The following is a 24,467-nucleotide window of genomic DNA, read 5'->3' on the forward strand; positions in this document are numbered from 1 at the left end:
GTTTAAAATAAATCAGTGAAAAAAAAATATTTTTTTTTTTTCACCCGGATAATCGAGTCTAAAAACCAAGATAATCGAATCCCCGGATAATCGAATCCCCGGTTAATCGAATCCCCGGATAATCGAGTCCGGCCTGTATTAACACATTCCACAGGCTTCAAAAAATCAAAGTTCGATTTTGGAAGTGCAACTGCTAGGTTGTTTCCTTGCTAATAGGTAAGCCTAATATAAGTTATTTTAATTATTTTTTTTTTCGTTTTAGCTTATGATGTATCTCCTGCTATTTAGTAAAAACTTTGGCCAAAACGAGTTTTAACTGCACATGGATACCAGAATGAAAAAGTTAAATTAATTATTAGAAGCACTTATGGAACCTCAAAGGACGTTACTCTATTCCATACGAAGGACTGCTGATGAGATTGTTCTATTTTTGCAGTGGAAAGCTAGATGATGGAGTGGATTGTCACCCCGAATCCTTAAGGTCTGAAGCAAATATGTCACTTCTCAATTCAAAACAAACAAATCATCACGTGGGTTAAAGTTGGTACAGCCAAATTGTTTATTACATGGAAAGATCCTAATGCTGGAAGGCGACTCTTATAACCCCGGAATGCGCACAAGTGCCTCTGCTTGTGGGTCCGCCCAATCCCTTTTGGCCCTTCTGTAACAGCATTAGTGGGAAATTCATTTGATAATCAAATTTGGATCTACTGTAATTCTACCTACATATATTGGCAAGTCCTTGAAATGAGAGTGGCTTTCCCCTACTACTACTACTATAAAAAAATATGCACTGAAAAAACATTTCACCAATTTTTCAAAAATTTGAAAATAAAACTTACAATTTAAAAAAAAATAAAAGTAATTTGCAACCTTTTAAGAGTTATTCTGTGATGTGTTGTTCTACTAAAATCATACTACACAATGTTCACCTTAAGGAAAATTACAAAATTTCACTATACTATAATTACACTACAACTATAACATAGCCATTTAATTTTTTGGAAAAAAAGTGTCTCACTGTAGACGTCTCTCCCCTATATAATAAACTATTGTGTATAAATATGTCACAATCGAGAGAAAAATGAACAAGTTATTAACCGGGTATTTTGATCACTCGGTTAGTTGAAAATACCAATGATCGAAAATATAAAATCTTTGGTTTCTAGCAATACTTTGACCAACATATCAGTTCGGATTATTTTAGAATACTTTTAAAAGTACATGAAGTTCATTTGGTTTATTTTTAAATAAAACAATTCAACTCATTCCAATCAGTATCACATGTCCATACGTATTAACAACGAGACTGCTAGTCTCTAATCGGCTTTACCAGGTTCCTGGAGCTGGAGCCACGTTCAACGACTTCTGGTTGACGACGTGTCCAACCAGAGGAGCCTTATGCACAGCTCCACGGTTAGCGGCAACATAGGAAGCAGCATGCTGAACAGCAACGGGAGCGGCAACATGACCATCCCAGTGGTTCCAGTGAGCACCCTGGTAAGCTACAGCTGGCGCATAATGACCATCCCAGCTGTTGTAGGCAACGGCAGCCGGTGCATAGCCCCAGTGATTGTTGGCATAGGCCCAACCATGATGATCATTCGACTGAACAACCGTTGGTCCTCCGTGATGGGCAGCATAGGTTACCACCGGAGCCACGGCGTATCCGTGATGACCGGCGTAGACCGCTGAGGCGTACGATCCTTCGGCGATGACGGCCAACACGGCAACCATGACTGTAGCTGCGATACACTGTGGAAACAAAATTGTTTAAGTATTACCCAGAATTTTTAAATTAATTCGTAATTCTACCTTCATGATGACTATTTGGAGTTGAAGCTGTTGTTAACAAGTTGAATGCTGATCAGACTATGATTGAATACGACGAAAAATCGCCAATTTATAGTATAATTTCGGTTGGCTCCTATCGTTGATAGGAATGGAACCTTTCACAAATCTAGCAAGTAGAAGCAATCAAATTGTTTGCATTTTTTGCTTCAACTTAAACATTTGGTCACTCGGTCAGTGCAAAGTGGAATGCAGACATCACATTGTTTGGGTTCCTAGAGCAGTTCGACTGACAGTTTATCGGTTTATGGTAGATTTATAGATTTATGGAAATAGATTGCAGTTAGTTTCCATTTGGTCAAGTCGAACGAAAAACGAACATCATCCGAAGAAAATATTCACTGGGAGTTCATGCGTATCGGTTCAAACATTATATTGGTTATGGTTGTTAACTAAAACTGAAACCTTTGAATTGAATTGAAACATCCTGATGGAGTATGAAATATTTACAAATTTCAAGTTTATCCGCAATCTCGTCTACATGCAATATTTGCTTGTCGTTAACTTTGAGATTGAATGCAAAATAACAAATAAATGCTTTTATTTAATTATGAAAAACTTCTTTTTAAACTATTTTATTAGGCTTTTGCATATTTTAAAAGAATTTTGCGGTTTAACATTTCTTCTACCACCTCTCCTGAGAATAATTATGAAAATACACAAAGAGTTAAGAGATTGATATTCTATCTAAACCGGTTAACGACACACCCCCGGCAACAATACAAATGCGTAAAACTCTGCAAGACCAGCAAGTGGTAACGGTTTTATGAAAAAAAGAACCATTTCGATAAGAATGACCTTGCATCCATAGTAAAAGCACCGCTTTATATGAGCAGGCACGCATAGACAAAATGCTATACGCAATAAAATACTAGTTTTTGACGGAGCGCAAGGGGTGGTTTTTTTCCTCTCTAACCGATTTCTTCATCAATCTTACGCATTGGACAAGGGGCGACCGATCTAATCCAATTTGATCTAACAATAAGGTGGCTAATAGGAATTTAACAACTGCAAAAACCATTAATAATTATTATACGAATCTTTGTTCCTACCGGCACGGGTTGATAAACGTTTTCGGTTTGAGCAGAAAATGCAATCCGTTTTTGTTTCCGCTTACCAGATTCGTGAAAGGCGCCACCAAAACGGTTGCTATAAATTGTTGATGTTTCGCCGAATTCAAACATAATCCTACCAACGTTCAACTAGTCAACTTGTCTAGCACAACCTCTAAGAAGTAATCATGAAGGTAGAATTTTAACTTACTTATGAAATAAGTATTTAATTTAACTAAAATATGCTCACTTCCACAGTGTTTCGCAGCTGCAGTCATGGTTGCCTTCATGGCAGTCGCCGCCAAAGGATCGTACGCCCCAGCGGTCTACGCCGGCCATCACGGATACGCCGTGGCCCCCGTGGTAACCTACGCTGCCCACCATGGAGGACCAACGGTCGTTCAGTCCAACGATCAACATAGCTGGGCCTACGCCAATGCTTACAACAATCACTGGGGTTATGGTGCACCGGTTGCCGTTGCCTACAACAGCTGGGACGGTCATTATGCTCCAGCCGTAGCCTACCAGGGTGCTCACTGGAACCACTGGGATGGTCATGTTGCTGCTCCGGTTGCTGTTCAGCATGCCGCTTCCTATGTGGCCGCTAACCGTGGTGCTGTGCACAAGGCTCCTCTGGTTGGACACGCCGTCAACCAGAAGTCGCTGAACCTGGCTCCAGCTCCCGGAACCTGGTAAAGCGGATTGGAGACCGGCGGTCTCGTTGTAAATATGTATGGAAATGTGATACTGATTGGAATGTGTTGAATTTAATTGTAAAATAGACCATTTGAAGTTCATGGATGTAAATATTGAGTCTTTTTAATTTCCATTTCGATAATAGGGATAGGAATAGGAATAGGGATTCCGCTCCGAACAGGTCTGCATATTTTACCTCTACCATCTGGATGTTTTTTGGAAAGGAAGTAAATGTACAATGCGAAAAATAATCAATTGGATGTACTGAAAAATTTATGAACTGCACAAATATTTAGTTTTAGGGCAGGTGGGACTCGATCCCACAACTCTTGATTGCCGATCAAGAGAGAGACCTACCGCCACACTCTTTTATTAGGAAGTCTAACGTGTTATTTTTATTGCGCTCTTCCAATATTACCATTCTTCATACACTTACTCACCGATAGTATTATTTCTATTTGGCTGCTCTTGTCCTTTATGAAAACAAGCGTTATTGACATCGTCACTTCACTGGAACAAGCGCGTGGCGAATCGATCCTACTATTGAATTATCCCAAATCCACAATGTGTGATGTCCTTCAACAATTTGGCGAAAGCAGCTGATCCTTAAACTCATTAAACAATGATGGTACTTTTCGAACGCAACCCGAAATTGTCATCGAGTGACACGATGAAAATGGTATAAGTTTCGTCATACTATGTCCAGAAAGCAAAGATGAGGACTGGTTTGAGAAATTTCCAATCATCCGTAATGTGAACCAAATCTGGGAGTAAAAAAATGCCTAAGGAAGCTTCATAAGATTTTGTCGACGGAATACGATTAAGTCTTTGACATGATGAAACGTATGAAAAGTTCGTTTCGGACAAATTTCTGGACAAACATTTTAGCCACTGCCACTAATCGGTTAAGTGTTCAGAAAGTCTGCCAAATAAAAATAATCGAAGTTCCCTGAAATGTTTCTCGAAATGTTCTTCGAAATTTGCAGCTGCGAACTGAAAAGTACATCTAACATAACTTCGGGTGTCAAGAATGCAGAGAAATTTTTCAAAATTAGTGCCTTTAGAAGAGGTTACTGCCCTCTGTGGTTTAATTTGGTAAGCCGTCATTATTTAATGACGACCAAATAGTGGTACAACGACAATGGCGTCACGCCAATTGCCCAAAGCTAAAACTGATTTTGAAATACTGATCAATTTTGAAAGGTAAACCAAACAAGAGGGGTGTAGCTGCAAACGACAAGAAAAAATTCAAACGAAAATGGAATTTGGCTACCAAATAAGTAGGAAAACAGCTGGTGTAAAGGATCATAGAGGTGTGGTAAAACGTAAGGTTGTAAAACTGGATATAGGGTGAGTTATGGATGTTGGACAGGCGTTACGCATACTTTATTTTGGAGAATTTTCATTTGATTTTGCCGTAAAAGTCCAAAATAGAGTACGCGTAACGACTGTTCAAAATACATTAAACACCTTACAATAAGCATCCTGTCCCAATTCATAGAAAAATATCTCAATCTCAATCTATATCCCTATCTCTGTCTCTGCCTCTGTCTCTGACTCTGTTTCTGTGTCTGTCTCTATCTCTGCCTCTGTCTCTATCCCTATTTCTATCTTCATCTTCATCTCCATCACCATTCTCTCTTTTTCTCTTTCTATTCTCTTTCTTTTTCTGTATCTATCACTATCCATATCCTCTTTGTTTCTATCTTTTGTCACTTCTGTTTCTTTCCTTTTTAGCTTTTTATACATTTTTTCTCATTTCTCTTTCTCATTACTTTCTCTCCGTTTTTCTCTATTTTCTCTCTTTGCCTTTAACGTTATTTTTCCGATTTCTTTTTTTGTTTTGTTCCTCTCTCTCTCTCTCTGTTTATTTTACTTTTTCGGTTTCTGTTTTCCTTTCCGCCTGTCTCGCTTTGTATCTCTTCGTCTCACTCAGGTTTACTCTCACTGTCCGTTTCACCCTTTCCATCTCGCTTTCTCTTCCTCTCTCTGTCTCTCCATCTCGCGCCGTCACTCCCTCTCTTTTCGTCTTTTCTCCTCTCTCACTCTCTCTCTCTCTGTCTTCGTTTCTCCCTCTCTTCCTCTATCTCTAATGGTGTGCCCAGACATAAACAGAAGATGAAGCACCGACCTTTCAAAAGCATGTATTGGCCCGAAATTTATCAAGTAAGCACAATTAGTTTACTACCAGCCAATAGAGTCGAAAATTCCGGCGGGCTAGTTTCACTTTGAAGACTCTTTCTCTAATCAATTTTCTAGAGAAGGCAGAACATCTCATGACATTAGTTTAAAATTTATATGTAAGCCTGAATTCGGACACGAACTTGGACTTGGATTTGGACGAACTAGGACTTGAAAATATTATTCAAAATTGCACTACAAATCAAGCTGAAAACTGGACTTGAAACTAGATTTAGGCCATTGCAAGTTATTTTTAAAGCTTTTGTACCCCTCCTTTCAAAATTGGCCCCAAAAATCGGGGGGCAAAAAAATTGTTGACCTTGAGTAATACATTTTTGTATAAAAGCTATTATTTGTGGGTTTTACAGCCTAAAGAATTCGAAAAAAGAGTCTACCGAGTGTTAATGCTTCTAGCACGAAACAAAAGTGGAAGTACAAATAATGTAATTTCCAAAAATCGACAAAAAAAAATTTTTTTTTTTTCGATTTTGACTCTATTTTGGAAGGTTTTCACATGGAAAATAATAACGTATATAAGAAAAGCAAGAATAGATTCGGGTTTTACGGTTAGACTTCAAGTAAACATTCTTAAATCTTTTTTTTTTTTTGCGTGATTAAAAAAATCTCTTTGTTTTTTTTTCGCCCCCTCCCTTCAGTTTCCCAGCATCTGAAGGACAAAAACTTTAAAAAATATTTGTAATGGCCTTATTAGATTCCATATCTCAAATTAGACTTCAAATCGGAGTTCAATTAGGAATTATATTGGAATTCAAACTGGAGTTAAAATAGGAATTAAGTTAGAATTGAAATTATCCTTATAACGGGACATTAAACCGGACCTGCATTTGACTTGCTTTTGCACTTAAAATTGGACCTCCGACCTCAAGGAAGTGAAGTTAGAAGATTAACCCTCTAACGGGTAAGACCGTCTAGAGACGGCCTTCGCTTTTGGAGCTCCAGAGCCGCATACGAAATTTGTTTTTAATTGGCAATACGCAAAATGTGTTCAGAACAGATTTCTTGACATTTTGATACTAATATCATGACATTCTGACCATGCATTCAAAAGTTATCATTTTTTAAAAACAAAAATTCCGAAAAATTCCAAAAATAATTAATGCGCGAATATTCCCTTTTTTACTTTTGAAGGAAAAGGACATCTAGAACAAAAAGATTGACATATACAATTTTTCTATGAGTAAATCTCATGCATTATTTTAATTTTATAATATATCTGAATTAAAAAAATATCTGGGCAGAGTGTTAGACATGAAAAAAGAAAAGGAGAAATTGGACTTTTTCTTACCTGGCGCTCCTCCAGATAATTATTTTTGCATGAAAATCAGAACGTAAGGTTTTTCTGTGTGTACTTTCATGATAAAATAGTCATTAGCTTGATCGCATTGTTTTACGGTGTTGCCCGTCAGAGGGTTAAATTCAACTTGAAATTGAACTTAAACTGGCACATCCAATTCGGCAGGGAATTGGACCAAAATTGGACTCAAATTTGATTTGAAGTTGGGTTTACAATAGGACACTAAATTGGACTCAAAATTAAACTTAAAATCGAAGTCTGAAATTAAATTAACTATGAATTTGGACTACCCATCGGAAATAAAATAGTGATTAAATGAGACCTGAATTGGCCCTTAAATTGGGACATTACATAGGAATTGAAATTGAACCGCAATTGGACTATTGCTATGGCTATTGGATTAAATTGGGCGTCGGAGGTAAAACTTGGAATCAAATTAGACTCCAAATTAGATTTAAAATGCCTCATAAAATTGAGCTCGCAATTGGACTAAAATTGGAGTTAAAATCGTACTTAAAAGTGGACTGATCACTAAATTGGACTTGAACATGAACTTGAAATCGAGGGCTGAAATTGGAACTAAAATAGACTCGAAATTGGACTTAAATAACACATTAAATTGAGCTTAAAATTGGAACTGAAATTGAACTAGAAATCAGAATATCAGATCTAGAATTGCACGTGAAATTGAACTTGAATTTGGAATAATTTGAACTTGAAGTTTTATATCAAATTACCGCGACCGTTTCTAATTTTACGTGTTTCTGCGAGGGTTCATGGCAACTTTTGAATGCATGGTCAAAATGTTGTGATATTAATAACGAAAGGTCAGTCAATTCAAGACAAATTTCGTATGCGGCTCTGGAGCTCCAAAAGCGAAGGCCGTCTACAGACGGTCTTACCCGTTAGAGGGTTAATATTAGTCTAAAGTGTGATGTTCAGTATGCAGAACACCCGTATCAATTCGCCCTTCCCGTTATCGAGAAGAAAATAGTTATAATAAGCCAAAAACTGATAACAATTTTGCTGTGCCACCTAAACAACGTGGATTTAATAATTGTAAAGGCTAATGCCGAATTTCAACGTTTAAAGAACTATTTATTATTACTTTTTAAGTGATCATAGTTAGGAACGAACTTGCGCAGAATTAGGAACATACGTTAGAAAGTGCGTAAAATTAGGCACCGTGAATAAGATTACAAAACAAAAAATGTACTCAATCGTTGGTCGACTTTTAATACCCATATTTTTACTAGATATTATAGGCCGTAGCTCTACTCATTGGTGCAATCAATTCCCAAACTATGCAAACTAATTTCAGATACTTTTAGATGGCTAAGATATTCGGATTTTTCATCAGACGATTTTTAACCTAATATCAGTTATATCTTATTAATTTATAACAGATAAAGCAAAACAGCCTTCAGCAAAAATATTTCTCTTTTATGTGCAAAATGCTTTCTAGAACATCACATTGAGCTACCTGTTGAAATAAAGTTGTTGCAAGAAGAAATGTGATTTGAGGGGTTGTTTATAAACAAAGGTCTACTGTTGAAAATGGGTAAAAGTTTGATATATTCAGAAAAAAAACTTGAAATTGGTTTAACTTTACTATTTTGAAACTAAAAACTCGAAAAAAAAATTTACTCAAAAAGTTATTACTTAAATTGTTGTTAAGCTTACACCTAAATATTGGACGACCCCTTTAAAAGATGCATCACTTTTCGTTCCAAAAGTTGCAGAAGACCACATCGAGCTAAGAAATACCGCAAATATCTTTATCGCGGAATTTTAATTTCTGGCCCATAGTGTATCGGGGGACGGCACGGTATCCGGTACTGGGTGACGGAAATCACTGAATACAATTTATATTTTTTAAGGAATTGAATATCTTTATGGAAAAATGAACCATGGTGCTTGGAAAGTATTTAATAAAAAAAATTTTATACATGAAAAACGGAATTTTATCCTACCGAAAAATACTCTAATGTTGATCCGAAAATTAGTCGAAACATAACAATTCGACCAGCGGTAGATAAAAACAAACAAATCTCTGTTTTCATGACTCATATGTCATTTTCATGACGTATAAAATTGCTAACATTTTGTCTTTTTTGTTGATGCTATCATATTAGCTATTGATATGCACCATTTGAACTGTGAAAGTCAGAAGTGTCCGGTATTGGGAGCTGCCCGACGTTGAGAGACTTCCCCGAAAGATTTTACACATTCATAAAAATGCCACCTCAGTGCCTAGCATTAATCCTGGCGTTGACCTCAAAAGTAATCTCTAGGAGCCCCAAAAACTCAGGAATGATTAAGAATGGATAATTTTATAAACGAAAATATATAATAACACTGTTATATTTTATGAATATGTACATGCATATTATCTGGTGATGTCGACTTCGCTAATGACCAATTTCATATTTGTAATTAAACGCTATTTGCATTACAGCTAATCTATCCGTACACATATCACAGATATCAAAATTTAATTTTAATTGAGCGAATGAATACATAAAAATACCAAAATTAATTGAGGTCAGTTGGTAAACAGCTGAGAAAAAATATCACGGGAAATTCATCACTTTGCAGTAACAATAAAACTGTTGTATTTTAAACAATCACTTACGAAACACTCTACACAGATGGCAGAACATAATTTCTTGTACAGACTGGATTAAAAATAAAACTAGGCAGTTTTTCTAACATCTCCAATTAGCGTAAAGCATATTCATTATGCCAACCTAATCACGGGAACGTAATTGTTAAAGCCAAACCCGTAGATTCCGGTTCCATAAAAGGCACCATAATTCCACGGATCTGGTTTGCCAAGATTGGCCTGGACTATCGTCTTCGTCGGCAATGGATATGCTGGATGACTTAGGTAGTGATAGCTGGTTAAAGCCGCCGGTGGAGCTGGAACTGCAACTGGAGCCGGAGCACCCCATGGGTTCCACGAATAACGCACCGGACTAGGGACGCCATATGGGTATCGATATCCTCCGTTGTTGGCTTGCACTACCGTTGGCCGGTAACCATCGTGATAGGCGTATGTACCGGAGAACGGAACTTGCGGAGCAAGAGGAACAAACGGATTGTATAGGCCTAATGCTTGCAGTGCTGCGAACGGATTATATCCAGGGTAGTAGGGATGATACGATCCGTGGGCGGCACCCACTGCAAGCAGCAAACCCACCAGAATGATCTGCAGAGAAATCAGCACCTAATTAAATTCACCTTGGCAGATAAATTCACCAACTATTACCTTCATTTCGATTTTCACTTTTCCACCGACAATCACAGTTTGATTGCGGTTAACCAATATACGTGCGTACTTATATAGAGTTTATCGGTCACGCCAATCGGCGACCGGTGGGTGCAACAATTATTTAGTCAACAACAATGTCCGGCCAGCCAATAGTGGTGCAAAGTGGAGGCGTTACGCAGCGACAAGGAAACCTTGTTCAGAACCTTAGAACCAACCGGAGAAATTAAGTCAATCATGCACCAGCCACAAACCGGGGCTGAATATTGAAATGTTAATCGCTGGCGGCACGCCTGAGACAGATTATAGGTGCTAGTGCATTGGTCAAACCAGCCAGGAAGGTTCTCAAGTTTCTAGAAGATAAAAAGTAGTCTGGGATATTAGTCAACACTTACAATGTGCTGTTCTAAGTATATTAAACTTATGACATCATAAGAATGTTTGTTTGCCAAAAAAGAAATAAAACACAAAATTTAAAACATTGAAACGTTGTTTATTCTACTCTAGTCAAATGTTGAACTTTCCAAAACGTTTTAGTCGAATAAAAAGTGAGTGCATCGATGAGTGATGGAAACAAATTTAAACAAAATCAAGAGGGATTTTATTCTTCAAAAGTTTGCGCTGATCTGTACATATCTTCCTTACTGGTGCTTGCTTTCCGCTTACAGGGTTCCGACAGCTGGTTCAAGATTCAGCGATTGCTGCGACACGGTGTGTCCCGGAAGGGGAGCATCGTGCACGGCACCTCGGTTGGCGGCCAGATAACGGGCTTCCGCCGGAGCAACGACAGCAACCGGAGCAACAGCCGGGACAACGTTGTTGTAAGCAACGGCAACGGGTGCCGGAGCGGCATAGGCAACTGGCGAGACAACATTGGTGGCAGCATAGCTAACAGGAATCGGCGCAGCCCAGCGGGGAACCACATTCTGTTGAACAACGGTGGATGAGTAGGCCCACGGAGCTGAGTAGGTGAGGACATTTCCCGAAGCAACAACGGCCAGGGCCATCATGACTACAGCTGCGATGCACTGTGATGAAGAAAATCCCATTAAACAAATGCTAAATTATGCTCCACCCCAAAAGCAACTTACCTTCATGATTGTTGATTTCTTGAGGATTTGCAACGAGTGGGTTTATTACCGCTTCGAGTACTGTTTGGATTCTGTTTTGAGTTGGTCCTGAAGGTGTCTTTTATATCAAAAAGGAAACATACAGTTGAGTTGTCTAAAATTTCACGAACTACATCGGCACGTTAACGAGTACGAAAAAAAACTAGTTGCCAAAATACAACCGGGAAGTGCCAAACCGGTCAAACTTTAAGCGAGTAAAAAAAGCGCTCGAACATATGTCTATTCATAGCACCAGACGTACGTTTGAAATATCAACAAGAGCAGACCTGTAATCCTCTGCTTAGATACGCCCTAACATTGGTAGCTGGAAAAATCAAACTAGACACGTGAAACAATTTTAATCTCATTTGTGGATTTTGAAGAATGATGTCTTCATTTAATTGAGAGTTATTTTTAGTTTTTAGTTTAGTTGCACGAATCCAACTAGAATAATTTGGGTTTGTTTGGATTCGGTTCAATACAATGGAAGAAATGTTTATGAATTTGCTTTTAATATCTTTAAAATCTTGAGTAAAGGGCAGAAAAATTAACAATGAAAATCACTACACTTTTTACCAAAGAAGTAATTTTTGAATTGATGATCAATTTTAAGGTGCTGAAAAGTGTCACACATAAAGAAACACGAAACACAAGTAAGGCTCTCTGTTTCATAATTTTGGACTCAATTATCAATGTGAAAAAATATTTTTTTTGTTATTTTAAAAAATGATTTAGTTTAAACGTAAATGCTTAGTTTCCAGATGTCTTAATAGCCAGATCAACAAAGGAGAAAGTAAAATTAGAACGGTTCCCTGTACAGGAATACTATGGAAATTTGAAGCATTCCGTTCAAAATATGCCTGCCTTGTACATTAACAGAGAGTGGGTCACCTACCTTTAAATTTGGACTTCTAAAGGGTGTCCCCGATAAAATTGCAACTCGCTCAAATTGCTCTAAGTTTTGAACCGTTGGGTAAAATTAATTGAAATTTCGCATGAAGAAATCTCAAAGTGGAATGTTTAAAACTGTGTGAGTCGTTTCATCAGGTGTGCAAAAATCTGAAAAATAGCGTCGAGAGAACAGCTCGTTGGCGAAAAAAATCTGCACAAATACCTCGAAATGAGAATCTATCACATCGTACCATCGGTAAAAATTTGAAAATCCCGAATTCTGTCATAAAACGGTCCGAAGAACGTCTGACCGTCGATTGTAAGCCATGATGCGGAGAAAAAAGTCATCCGTATACTGCTAAGGATCACACCCCCGTAGGTCATTCCCGTCTTCGATGGGAAAATAGTCTCCTCCGTTCGAGATGTGGCAAATAAATAACTGAATCAGAGCAAAAGTTTCGTCCAGAAGGTCAAAATTCGAGCTGGAATACGTACGTACATGATTCAAAAGGCCCCAACAGAATACGGTCGCGACAAGTTGTGCCCGGTAGTTATACGATCAAAAGCTGACAAATGTGTTCGACCAGCCACGTAGCCAGGGGGGGCTCTGGGGGCCTTAAACTTGGAACATTCAGCATAGACAAAGGCGGCGAAATAAGGACATGGAATGGAGTCTTGGTACCTGGAACTGCAGATCACTAAATTTCGTTGGTGGCGGCAAGCTGCTCGATCAGTTAGAGCCCCGAAAGTTTGGCATCGTAGCACTGCAGGAGATCTGTCGCAAAGGCGAGAAGGTGTGGAGGATCCGTGGCGGCAAAGCCCGATGTTTCCAATGCGGTGGAGCGACCAACGAGCTGGGAACGGGCTTCGTAGTGTTGGGCAAAATGCAGGATCGCGTAATGGACTGGAAAGCGATCAACGAGAGGTGTGCGTGTTGAGGTTAAAAGGTCATTTCTTCAACTACACCTTTATAAACGTACATTGTCCACACGAAGGTAGACACGACGACAAGAAGGGAGCGTTCTATGTGCAGCTGGAGGAAACGTACAACAGCTGCTCACGACAGGACATGAAGATCGTCATCGGGGATATGAACGTCCAGGTCGGCAGGAAAGCAATGTATAGACCGGTGATCGGGCCCTTCTCATTTAAACATTCGACAGTTAAACAACCCGCCAGTTACCGAAAACTACGCTCGCGTACTGGATGCAGCTCTCTGTGAAGCTAGATGCTTCGACCCTCGAAAACGGATGGAGTAGGATACGCTCGGTCGTCAACGAGGCCGCAACAGTGGTGCTAGGTGTAGAAACCTCGAGTGGTTTGACGGGAAATGCCAACAACCTATAGAGAGGAAAAAAAGAGCTTGGGAAATCTATCTGAGCATATCCACGACAGAGAATTAGGCCAAGTATCGACGAGCGAGGAATGAGTTGACCACGATCCTAAGGAGGAAAAAGCGCCAGAAGGAGGACAGAGATCATGAGGAGCTCAAACAACTATTCCGGGCTAATGACACCCGCAAGTTTTACGAGCACCTCAACGGCGATATAGCAGCAGGAGACGCAATGGAAGTTAACCTCGGAGTATCTACAAACGACAACAGCGTACAAGCTCCCGATCTCGAAGAGATCCGGCGAGACATCGGTCTGCTGAAGAATAATAGCACCCCCGGAAAGGACCGACTCCCGGCTAAACTCTATAAAAATGGCCAAGAACCGCTAGCAACGGCACTTTACAGGCTAATTTCAAGGATTTGGGAAGAAGAGAAACTACCGGAGGAGTGGATGGAAGGCGTAGTCTGTCCCAACTACAAAAAGGGCGATCGGCTAGACTGCTGTAACTACCGCGGCATTACGCTGCTCAACGCCGCCTACAAGGTGCTCTCCCAGATTTTGTCGCGTCATTTATCCCCAATAGTAAGAGGATTCGTAGGGCAGTATTAGGCGGGCTTTATGAGAGCCCGGGCTACTACGGATCAAATTTTTACTCTCCGACAAATCCTTCAGAAACGTCGAGAGTACAACGTGCCCACGCATGATATTTTCGTGGATTTCAGAGCAGCATGCGATACCGTTGAACGCGAACAGCTATGGCAGATAATGCACGAGTACGGTTTTCCGGACAAACTGACGCGGCTGATCAAAGCTACTCTGGAACGAGTGAGGTGCTACGTGCGCGTTTCGGGGACACTCTCAAGTCCTTTCGAATCGCGCAAAGGGTTACGGCAAGCGGATGGACTGTCCTGTATGTTATTCAATATCGCTATAGAAAGAGTGATCCGGCGAGCGGGCATCGAAACGAGAGGAACGACCTTCAGCAAGAGTAGCCTTCGCAGACGACCATCATTACTAGAAACCTGGGGACGGCGTAGGCAACCTATACCAAGCTAAAAACGGAGGCTAGGAGGATAGGGTTACAAATCAATGCGTTGAAAACCAAATATATGGTAGGAAGAGGCTCCCGAGAAAGTAACGTTTGCCTCCTACGGACAGTGACTATTGACGGCGATGAACTGGAAGTGGTTGATGAGTTCGTATATTTGGGATCTCTGGTCATCACCGACAATAATACGAATGAGGATCTAACGACGCATTCAAGCTGGAAATCGAGCCGCCGCACAAAGCTGACGATGTACAAAACGTTAATCAGACCGGTAGTCCTCTACGGACTTGAGACAGTAACTTTACTTACGAAAGACATACGTGCACTTGCCGTTTTTAAACGAAAGGTGTTGCGGACTATTTTTGGGAGATCGTAGCAATCTACGCGTGCGGATGGACGCGAAAAAATTTACTGTCACGTTTTTCATAGATTTTCGAAAAAAATTTTGCGGCTGAACTTTTTTGCATAGTGTCGTGTTTAAGAAATATTAAATTCAAGTGAATTTCGATGTAAATGTCCATGCTGTAAAACTTCCGAATATTCAACGGCTTATGCGAAACCGGACAGAAGTGAAAATTATAGTGAAATACCTTCTCCATACTCGAAGTTGCTATCTGGAACTAACACTTTGAGGATCTGTTCCCGATATTTCTCGAAGAATGTGCCGTCGTGAACTTCCAGAAGAATTGAATACCGGTCAATATTACCCACTGAATCGAGATTCTTCGTTTTATCCATAGTATTCTGGAAATATTTAAGGACATGGCCGATTCAACTGACATCGATTGGCAATATAACCTGAGTACCAGATTAGAAATCGAGTCAGGACGTTCCTTATATTTATTTATTCTTTATATACTCTACTGTGAAATCAAAGGGCAATGTATGGCAAGTTTGGAGTCTTCTATTTTCCCGGAGGGGAGAGTTTTCAATTCTTCGGACATCTTGTTTCGAAGATTCTTGAACCAGTTATTCTACGACAATTTTTATGTAACGGTGACGGCGAATTTTGTATAGTAACATCAAGTTATGCCCACAGTTTTTGTAAATTAATTTTTATATATTCCAAAATACTTAATTATCTACTTTTGGGTTGCTGGTGTATTTTATATATTTTCAGTGAGCGAAAAAGCACTATAACCTTGGTCAATAGCAGCCGGGCTTTTGGTCTAAATGCCATAAGTTCATCCCCGAGGGTCCGGAGTATCACTTAACCTTTATTAGCAAAGCTGGCAAAGGGTGAACATGTGCATTCCATAACCTCTGTTCATTAACTTCTATTCCTACCTCCACGAGGTGCCGGCTGGGGTACGCAACTTCGGTTGTCGTATGCTAACAGGAAAGGGGACACAGTGGCTCCCGCCCACATTAAGATGGCAGCCCCATCAGCGGGATAAGGACCTTAGGTTAACAGCCTACTGTACCAGAACACACAAAAAGTTAATGAAAATGAAAGAAGAAATCTCTCCGGATTATTGGCAACGACCTTTAGCATGAAAACACGGACACGAATCGGAACATGGAATATACTGACCCTTGCCCAGCAGGGCAAGCTGGCTCAACTTGCAAGGGAAGCTAGCCGCCTGAAGCTTGAAATCCTGGGGCCGAGCGAGGTCCGCTGGCCGGGTACTGGCGAACACAGGACATCATCCGGGCAAGTCTTGCTCTACTCTGGCATACGAGGTGAAAATGCTACTCGAGAAAGAGGAGTTGGATTCCTGCTGAGCCCAGGGGCACATGCGGCCCTGATGAAGTGGGAACCAATAAATGAGCGAATAATCGTTGCCAGATTCAGAACACGGGTTAGGAATCTTACGGCAATCCAGTGCTATGCGCCAACAGATGCTGCCGACCTGCAGGAGAAAGAGAGCTTTTACAGCCAGCTGAACAGCGTGGTTGAGAAAATCCCGAAGGGGGACATCCAAATTCACATGGGCGACTTCAACGCGAAGATTGGCTCAAACAACGCGGACCTTGAACGCGTCATGGGACGCCATGGCCTAGGAGAGATGAGCGAAAACGGGGAGCTGTTTACAGAATTCTGTGGTAATAACGACATGGTCATTGGTGGATCGCTCTTCCCCCATAGACCAGTACATAAAGTCACGTGGGTTTCCCGCGACGGCCGAACAGAAAACCAAATCGACCACATCTGCATCAGCCGGAAATGGAGAAGGAGCCTTCTTGATGTACGCAACAAACGCAGCGCTGACATTGCATCCGACCATCATCTTGTTATCGCTGAGATACGTCTGCGCGTCGCACGTGTCCAACGACGGGAGGAGAAAGTTGGGTGCCGCTACGACGTCCGCCGATTGGAGAATCCTGAGGTGAAAAGGGCCTTTGTTGAACAACTTGAATCTCGAGCCTCGGAGTTGCCATCTGGTGGAACCGTCGAAGAGCAATGGACCGGCATCAAGAACGCCTTCATCACGACCAGTGATGAAACCCTCGGCAAAGCGCGCAGTGGGCGGAGGGAGTGGATTTCGGATGAAACTTGGAGGAAGATCGACGAGCGGAGAGAGGCGAAAGCCGGCATTGAGCGAGCGCGGACCAGATCGGCTAAGACAGCTGCCCGTCAACGATACGCCGAACTGGAGAGGGCTGTTAAACGTGCTTGTAGGCGGGACAAAAGAGCCTGGACTAACTCCCTAGCCGAACAAGGAGGAACCGCCGCCGCCAATGGTGATATCCGTTTGTTGTACGATATTTCTCGCCGCCTTAGTGGTGCCAGGATGAATACAAAGATGCCGGTAAAGGACAGAGCTGGTCAGCTAGTGACTGACCGTCAGGAACAGCTTAAGCGATGGACTGAACATTTTGAACAACTCTTCCGAGTTTCAAATGTCAGAGACCAACAAAACCAGCAGCGTACGACGCCTACAGTTCGTCGAATAAATCGCGTGGACTCGGAGGCGCCATCGCTGGATGAAATTGTAGCAGCCATCAAGAGTATGAAATCCAATAGAGCGCCAGGGATAGATCGTATTTCAGCCGAAATGCTCAAAGCTGACCCATCTTTGTCAGCCCAGATGATGCATCAGCTTTTCAGCAATATTTGGGAAACCGCAACTTTTCCGGTGGACAGGATGCAGGGCATATTGGTCAAAGTCCCTAAGAAAGGAGACCTAACGGAATGCGGTAACTGGCGTGGCATCACGTTGCTCTGTATTACTCTCAAAATACTCTGTAAGGTAATCCTCAACCGGATCCAGGAGAAGATCGACGCTACTCTCCGGCGGCAGCAAGCTGGATTCCGTGCTGGCCGATCATGTGTAGACCATATCACAACGCTCCGCATTATATTGGAGCAGATCAACGAATTCCAGGACTCTCTTCTGCTGGTGTTCGTTGACTTCGAAAAGGCGTTCGACCGACTCAATCACGAAAACATCTGGGGCGCACTTAGGCGTAAAGGAGTTCCAGATAAGCTAGTCCATCTCATCGAGGCTCAGTACGAGGCGTTCTCGTGCAAGGTTTTGCATGACGGCGTCTTGTCCGACCCCATAAGGGTTACTGCTGGCGTGAGACAGGGCTGCATTTTATCACCGCTTCTGTTTCTCATCGTTATGGATGAGATATTAGTTGGAGCAATTGACAGTAGACCAAATCGAGGATTGCCTTGGAATCCTCTAACGATGGAGCAGCTAAATGACCTCGACCTAGCCGACGACATTGTCTTGCTCGCACAACGCCGAAACGATATGCAGAGCAAGTTAGACGACCTCTCCGAGAGCTCCCAGGCAGCAGGTCTCACAGTCAATGTAGCGAAAACTAAGTCTATGGTAGTGAACACTGACAATTCCACCAACTTTACAGTAGCGGGACAACAAGTTGAGCAGGTAGCCGTCTTTCAATATCTTGGTAGCCAAACAACGCCCGATGGTGGTACCAAGACTGATATAGCCACACGGATCAGGAAGGCCAGGGGTGCCTTTGCAGGTCTGCGAAACATTTGGCGCTCAAACCAGATCACTCTACGTACGAAAACCCGAATCTTTAATTCAAACGTTAAATCCGTACTGCTGTATGCCTGCGAAACGTGGTGCGTCTCAGCGGAGACAACGCAAAAACTGCAGGTATTCATTAACCGGTGCCTGCGATATATTATTCGTGCCTGGTGGCCTGATAATTGGATATCCAATGAGGAACTCCATCGTCGGTGTCATCAACGGCTGATAGCCACAGAAATTCGTGAGCGTAGGTGGAAGTGGATTGGACACACCTTGAGGAAAGGAGCGAACGAGGTTTGCAGAGCAGCACTCGACTGGAATCCACAAGGACAGCATAGAAGAGGCAGACCCAGAGGCTCATGGCGACGGAGCTTAGCCAACGACATCCGGGCTGTAGACGAGAACCTGTCCTGGCGACAGGTAAAAGCCATGGCGGGTAAACGTCAGCAGTGGAGATCTCTGATTTCATCCCTTTGTTCTGCCGGACCGGCGGACATGGACACATAAGTAAGTAAGTTTATTAGCAAAGATACTTCCAACGAAACAAATTTACAGTTAGTCAGAAACAGTTGGTACGAGACGTCCCCGTTTCTTCTTCCCCTGATGATTTTGAAAGGCATCTATGTATGAATGACTTATTCACACAAGATTTATTTCTTATAATCGTCTTTGCGGCAATACTTCACAGTTGACTTGACCGATTAAACATTTGCAATATATCTCTGATATTTTGCAAATGTTGATACAGTCAAGAAAATAATTTGAAATATTTCTATGAGTAGAAATAATTAAAATTATTTCCAGGAATCCTTTATTGTGGCTGTTTTGGTATTAATAAGAATAAGAATAAGAAAGGTGTTGCGGACTATATTTGGTGGAGTACAAACAGAAAGCGGAGAGTGGCGAAGACGTATGAATCACGAGCTACAGGCACTGCTTGGAGAGATTCCCATCGCCGGCCGACCACGTCACAAGGATGCCGGATGACTGTGTAGTGAAATCCGTTCTCTTCAAGAATCCCACCGGCATTAGGAATAGAGGCACTCAACGTGCTAAATGGCTCGACCAGGTTGAAGCCGACTTGCGTGTGTCGAGACGCGTAACGAATTGGCGACGAGTAGCCCAGGATCGAGTACAGTGGAGAGGAATTCTTGATACGGCAAGAGCCACCCCGGCTCTCGGGTGAATAAGTAAATAAGTAAGTAATGCGAATCAGCAGTCAAGTCAGTTAAATCCCATTTGCTGCGTTTTCTCGAGGATCACGCTGTATCAACTGTCATACTTGTCATGAGCACACTTTATGGATTCAGTTGGAAGGATGGCTTAATTGTAGATTTATGACAGCCATGACAAATATCCGACTAATCTCGAGCCATTGACTCCTAGTCATTTTGTCTTTCTTTATCTATTCCGCATCTTCCAAACTCAAATTACTCGGAAATCTCAATAAACTGATTCTGTCACTAGCAAAGCTTAGGTACTACATACCGAAACTTGATCTGCTGTTATTTTTATCTACCAACTTCTCAGCCGGCTGTAAGAGCGCAGGACAATTGTGGGGCAAGTGCTACGGTCCTATTTACTCTTATCTATCAATAAGAGCAATAACAAATATCCAAAAATCAACAACATCCGTCGCTTGAGAAAGTTCGAGACAATCGACTTTAGGCGGAAGTTCTGCTTTGGAGTTAACTGGAGAAATGAGGACGAGCCTTTGTAATATTTCTGTAAAAATAAAATAACCACCGTTCTAACATTTGTCGGAAAACAGCAAGGATTCGGATTAAATTATCATTTTTGTTAATTATATAGCAAATGTATGCAACGACGAGTGAATCGATGCGGTTTGCAGTGTAAAAGACTACAAAGGTAGTTAAATGTAGTTTTCGTGCTCTCTGGAAAGGTATAGAGAAGGCCTCAACGAATCACCGGTCCTTCAAATGATTTTCTCCCCAACTCTACGCACATTTGCCCCAGCGATAGTGACTGGGGTTATTGGACTATTTTGGTTTCGGATACAGCCCACGTGCTAGGAAAGAACCAGCTCGGGAGCTAAGGTCCAATTCCCAGACAGTTGTAAATATTTTTGCTGCCTATGACCATCATAAAGTTATATACCTATGATTGCTGCAATAAAATGTTCATCAAATCGTTCGATTTTTTATTATATCTATCATAATTTCTATAACTTCCGATCGGCCGAACTGCACATTTCAAAAAAGTTTTATCATTACAAAAAATTGAAAAATGTCGTTGTATATTTGTTTTAAAAGAGCCAAAGAAATACTGATCTATAATTTTGTCGAATACAACATTTAAATTTGTCAAGGTATTTTCGAGGTACGAATTTACTTTAGTGAATATTGTGCAACTATTTCACAGTATTGCGTGATATTGATAAATACCAGGTCCGAAAATCTGTCTTTCGTGTTGAGAGAATTACTAAATTAGCTTAAACTATTGGTAAACGTTGCATCAGCCAAACTATTCTCAGTGTGAGATGGAAGGCTCATATTCTAACGTAAAAAATAATCAATTCTATGTCGTTTCGCTATACTCTCAAGTCGGTTTTTAAGCGAGGAATGAGTTTCACGTAAATCAAACCACGTAAAATGATATCGTAATGAACCTTTTAATCTGTAAAGATGATACAGATTTGGGGGTAGTCTTAGTGTAGCCAACTCGTATAACGTTTTCTTCATTTATTCCATGTAAGTCAAATGGCTCGATAAATACAGCTTGAACATGAATAATTATGAAAAACGTACATGTGCAAATAAATCGTAGAAGCAAAGGTCAAAATCTTCACTTTTTTTGTAAAACGATGACATTACCCTCATGTTAACACTCACCACGTGCTTAGACACCCAATTATCAACGGTAGTTAATGAGAATAGTTCATTAATTTGGCGCCAATCTTTATCCAGTTTTTACCAGACACGCTTAAGATTAGCTGCTAATAATAATCTCTCGGAAATACGTACACAATTTGATGGTGGTAAATTTAATCCTAATTTTTAAGCCGGTAGCAGCAGCCACCATAAGCTAGAACAGAACAGAAATAAAGTTCTCCACCAACCCCCGGCGAGAACCTGCTTGGCGGAAACCGCAAAAACGAAAACGAAAACGACGAGTAACATTAACGATTTTAAATGCCATCAACCCACATTCTTCGATATCATGAAGCCATAGGTAAGATAAAATACAACACCCCTTGGCGCACGGGTTTACTAGTTTTTTTTGCTCACTCACTGCTTACTCCGGCTTAGGAGATACTCTTTACGCATTGCTGACTGATCCAGATAATTTTTTTTCGGCTAACTCGTTTCGGCTTGTCTGAATTACTTCGCGGTTTCTTGATTGATTTGCAAGAAGAGTTTGTTTGAGTATAAAAGACACATTTCGATAATCGGAAGGTCAGAACACACCAGCACTCGCAGCAGTATTCATTCGTCCTTCCGCGACCGATCCCTTTGAAATCAACAATCATGAAGGTAGGTTTTGAGAGTGATAAGGCGCATCTCTTTTGATAACTAATCGCTTTTGAATTTCTTATCACAGTGCATCGCTGTAGTCATGATGAGCTTGGCCGTTGTTGCCTCGGGAGCCGTCACCTATTCCGTCCCATTGGCTTACTCCTCAGCTACCGTCGTACAGCAGAACGTGGTCCCACGATATGCCTACGCCGCTGCCCCCGTGACCTACGCCGCTGCCCCCGTGTCCTACGCCGCTGCCCCCGTAACCTACGCCGCTGCTCCAGTTACCTATGCCGCCGCTCCCGTCACCTACGCTGCCGCCCCAGTTACCTACGCAGCTGCCCCACAAACCACGGTTGTTCAGGCTAACGTTGTTCCGAAGTACGCTGCCCCGGTTGCCTACGCCGCTCCAGTTGTGACCGGAGCTGTGGCCTACAGCTCGGATGACTCCACCGTCGTCGAAGCCGCTCCAGTCCAGGCCGTTCAGGCTGCCGTCGTCGCTCAACCCGCTGTGGCCGTCGTCGCCCAGAAGGAAGCCCGCTATCTGGCCGTCAACCGAGGAGCCGTCCATGATGCTCCCCTGGATGGACACACCGTGTCGCAGCAGTCGCTGAATCTGGAACCCGCTGCCGGAACCGTCTAAATTGTGATATACCCCCCGCGCTTCTGTTACCTCCGCTAAACCCCAAAACTGCCAACCAAATGTGCTGATAAAGGTTGCCATTCGAAGGCATCTCACGAGTCTGGAATGCGTTCAAGCTGAATAAATGTAGTTTGTTTGTAATTTTAAACCGAGTGTTCGAACAAGTTGTGAACAACATCGTACCCGGGCTTTAATGCTGGCAGGTTGGGGAACCGTGCACTTGATGTACGGTCAACTTCTTTGTCGATCAGCAACAGTCAACGAGTAAAGCTGATTGACCAGAAATAATCTCTCTCTCCGGCTTCACGCTAAATTGACCACACCTCGCACTTGAAACTAGTTTGTTCGTGCATACGGTACACGGTTTATATTAACTTTAATGATCTCTCAGGCACAAGTGATCAGGAAGGGTAATTTTGCTGTAGGGGAAAATGAGATCAAGTGGATTGGGTTTCATTTTAAAACTGGAGGGCTCCTATAAAATTACACTTTTTGTTTTATTTTAGTGGCGAAAATATTCTATTGATGTTTAAAGGTACAACGGAACGAAAGAGTTTTATCAAACTACAATGTCCACTATTGCTAATGATCCCCTACATCACTAGATGCACACTAAGATTGAAGAATGCTGAAAAGTGACCGATGGGCTGTTACTCTAATACCTACTATCGCGAATTAATATCAAACGTTGGTTTCCATAATTAATGACAATAATTACAAATTGAGATTGACAAGTGCCACATACGCCACAAACCGATGAGTCAATCATCAAAAACAGTTCACCGTCAGGCAATTAATTACTCTAGTGAGCGATATAATGCAAAACTGATTAAGTAGTCAATTTACACTCAAAATCTAAATTTAATTTCAAATTTGATCAAATATAATTTATTTTAAAATAGCAGGATTTTTGGTGCTCGCTTCTGAGCGAATTTTAAAAACTTAATGAACTAGTTGGATTACATACTTTGTCGCAATCCTAGCTCATTAGTAGCTCAGTGAACGTTCACTGAGTTTGATAGTGCAGGATTCGAATTGATGCGATTCCTGTGCTACGTACATTAACGGACGGTTGTTTACAATTTCCGCTGCTATCACGGTAGCCAGTAGAGATGGTCGAGTTCCGGGTTTTCACACCCGATGTCTGCTATCCTTAAGCTAGTACAGAGAATTTTAAAAACTGACAGTTGGCGATTAGATACCGTTATAATATATTGAAACAACATCCAAGTATTTCAAAATAATTTTTCGTTTCGTTGTTTACACGGTTTCATAGAAAACTTGGAACGCATTCCCGCAAAAAGGAAGAAGAAAACCATTCTAATATAACATGATTTTTAATAGTTTTTAATCAAGTCGAAGGTAAACTGAAACCTAAATTTCAAATTAATCTAAGAAAGTTAAAAGTTGAAAGTTAAAGATAATACGAAAAGAAAACTGGTAAGATTTACATCGAGGTGTGAGTTTTATGAAAATTGAAATACAATTCGAGGGTTTCAGGGTGGGTTGGGATTCAACGAAAAATAAAAATTCGGGTTCGGGTCGGGTCCGGATTTGACCGAAAAAAATAATTCAGGTTCAGGTTTGCTTGAAAATAAAATTTCGGGTTCGGGTTTGACGGAAAAAAGATTTTCGAGCCCAGGTCGG

General features: G+C 41.4%; 5 protein-coding genes across 5 annotated transcripts; 2 read left to right on the plus strand and 3 right to left on the minus strand.

Moving 5' to 3' along the window:
- Positions 1–1,329: 1,329 nt before the first annotated feature.
- Positions 1,330–1,821, minus strand: LOC128740918 (adult cuticle protein 1-like). Its single transcript, XM_053836494.1, has 2 exons — positions 1,816–1,821; positions 1,330–1,755 (listed from the first exon to the last, which is right to left on the minus strand). The coding sequence occupies exons 1-2, from the start codon at positions 1,819–1,821 to the stop codon at positions 1,330–1,332; spliced, it is 432 nt and encodes a 143-aa protein (XP_053692469.1).
- A 1,270-nt stretch (positions 1,822–3,091) lies between these two features.
- Positions 3,092–3,599, plus strand: LOC128740919 (adult cuticle protein 1-like). Its single transcript, XM_053836496.1, has 2 exons — positions 3,092–3,097; positions 3,162–3,599. The coding sequence occupies exons 1-2, from the start codon at positions 3,092–3,094 to the stop codon at positions 3,597–3,599; spliced, it is 444 nt and encodes a 147-aa protein (XP_053692471.1).
- A 5,884-nt stretch (positions 3,600–9,483) lies between these two features.
- LOC128743751 (uncharacterized) lies at positions 9,484–10,385 on the minus strand. Its single transcript, XM_053840405.1, has 2 exons — positions 10,367–10,385; positions 9,484–10,306 (listed from the first exon to the last, which is right to left on the minus strand). Exons 1-2 carry the CDS (start codon positions 10,370–10,372, stop codon positions 9,836–9,838), a joined length of 477 nt encoding a protein of 158 aa, XP_053696380.1. The 5' UTR covers positions 10,373–10,385; the 3' UTR covers positions 9,484–9,835.
- A 643-nt stretch (positions 10,386–11,028) lies between these two features.
- On the minus strand, positions 11,029–11,463 carry LOC128740920 (adult cuticle protein 1-like). The gene is made up of 2 exons (XM_053836497.1): positions 11,458–11,463; positions 11,029–11,394 (listed from the first exon to the last, which is right to left on the minus strand). Exons 1-2 carry the CDS (start codon positions 11,461–11,463, stop codon positions 11,029–11,031), a joined length of 372 nt encoding a protein of 123 aa, XP_053692472.1.
- Positions 11,464–22,189: 10,726 nt separating this feature from the next.
- LOC128740921 (cuticle protein 16.5-like) lies at positions 22,190–22,820 on the plus strand. Its single transcript, XM_053836498.1, has 2 exons — positions 22,190–22,195; positions 22,263–22,820. The coding sequence occupies exons 1-2, from the start codon at positions 22,190–22,192 to the stop codon at positions 22,818–22,820; spliced, it is 564 nt and encodes a 187-aa protein (XP_053692473.1).
- Positions 22,821–24,467: the final 1,647 nt, after the last annotated feature.

Source organism: Sabethes cyaneus, chromosome 3 (assembly GCF_943734655.1).
Source record: "Sabethes cyaneus chromosome 3, idSabCyanKW18_F2, whole genome shotgun sequence".
In the NCBI taxonomy this organism is placed as follows: Eukaryota; Metazoa; Arthropoda; class Insecta; order Diptera; family Culicidae; genus Sabethes; species Sabethes cyaneus.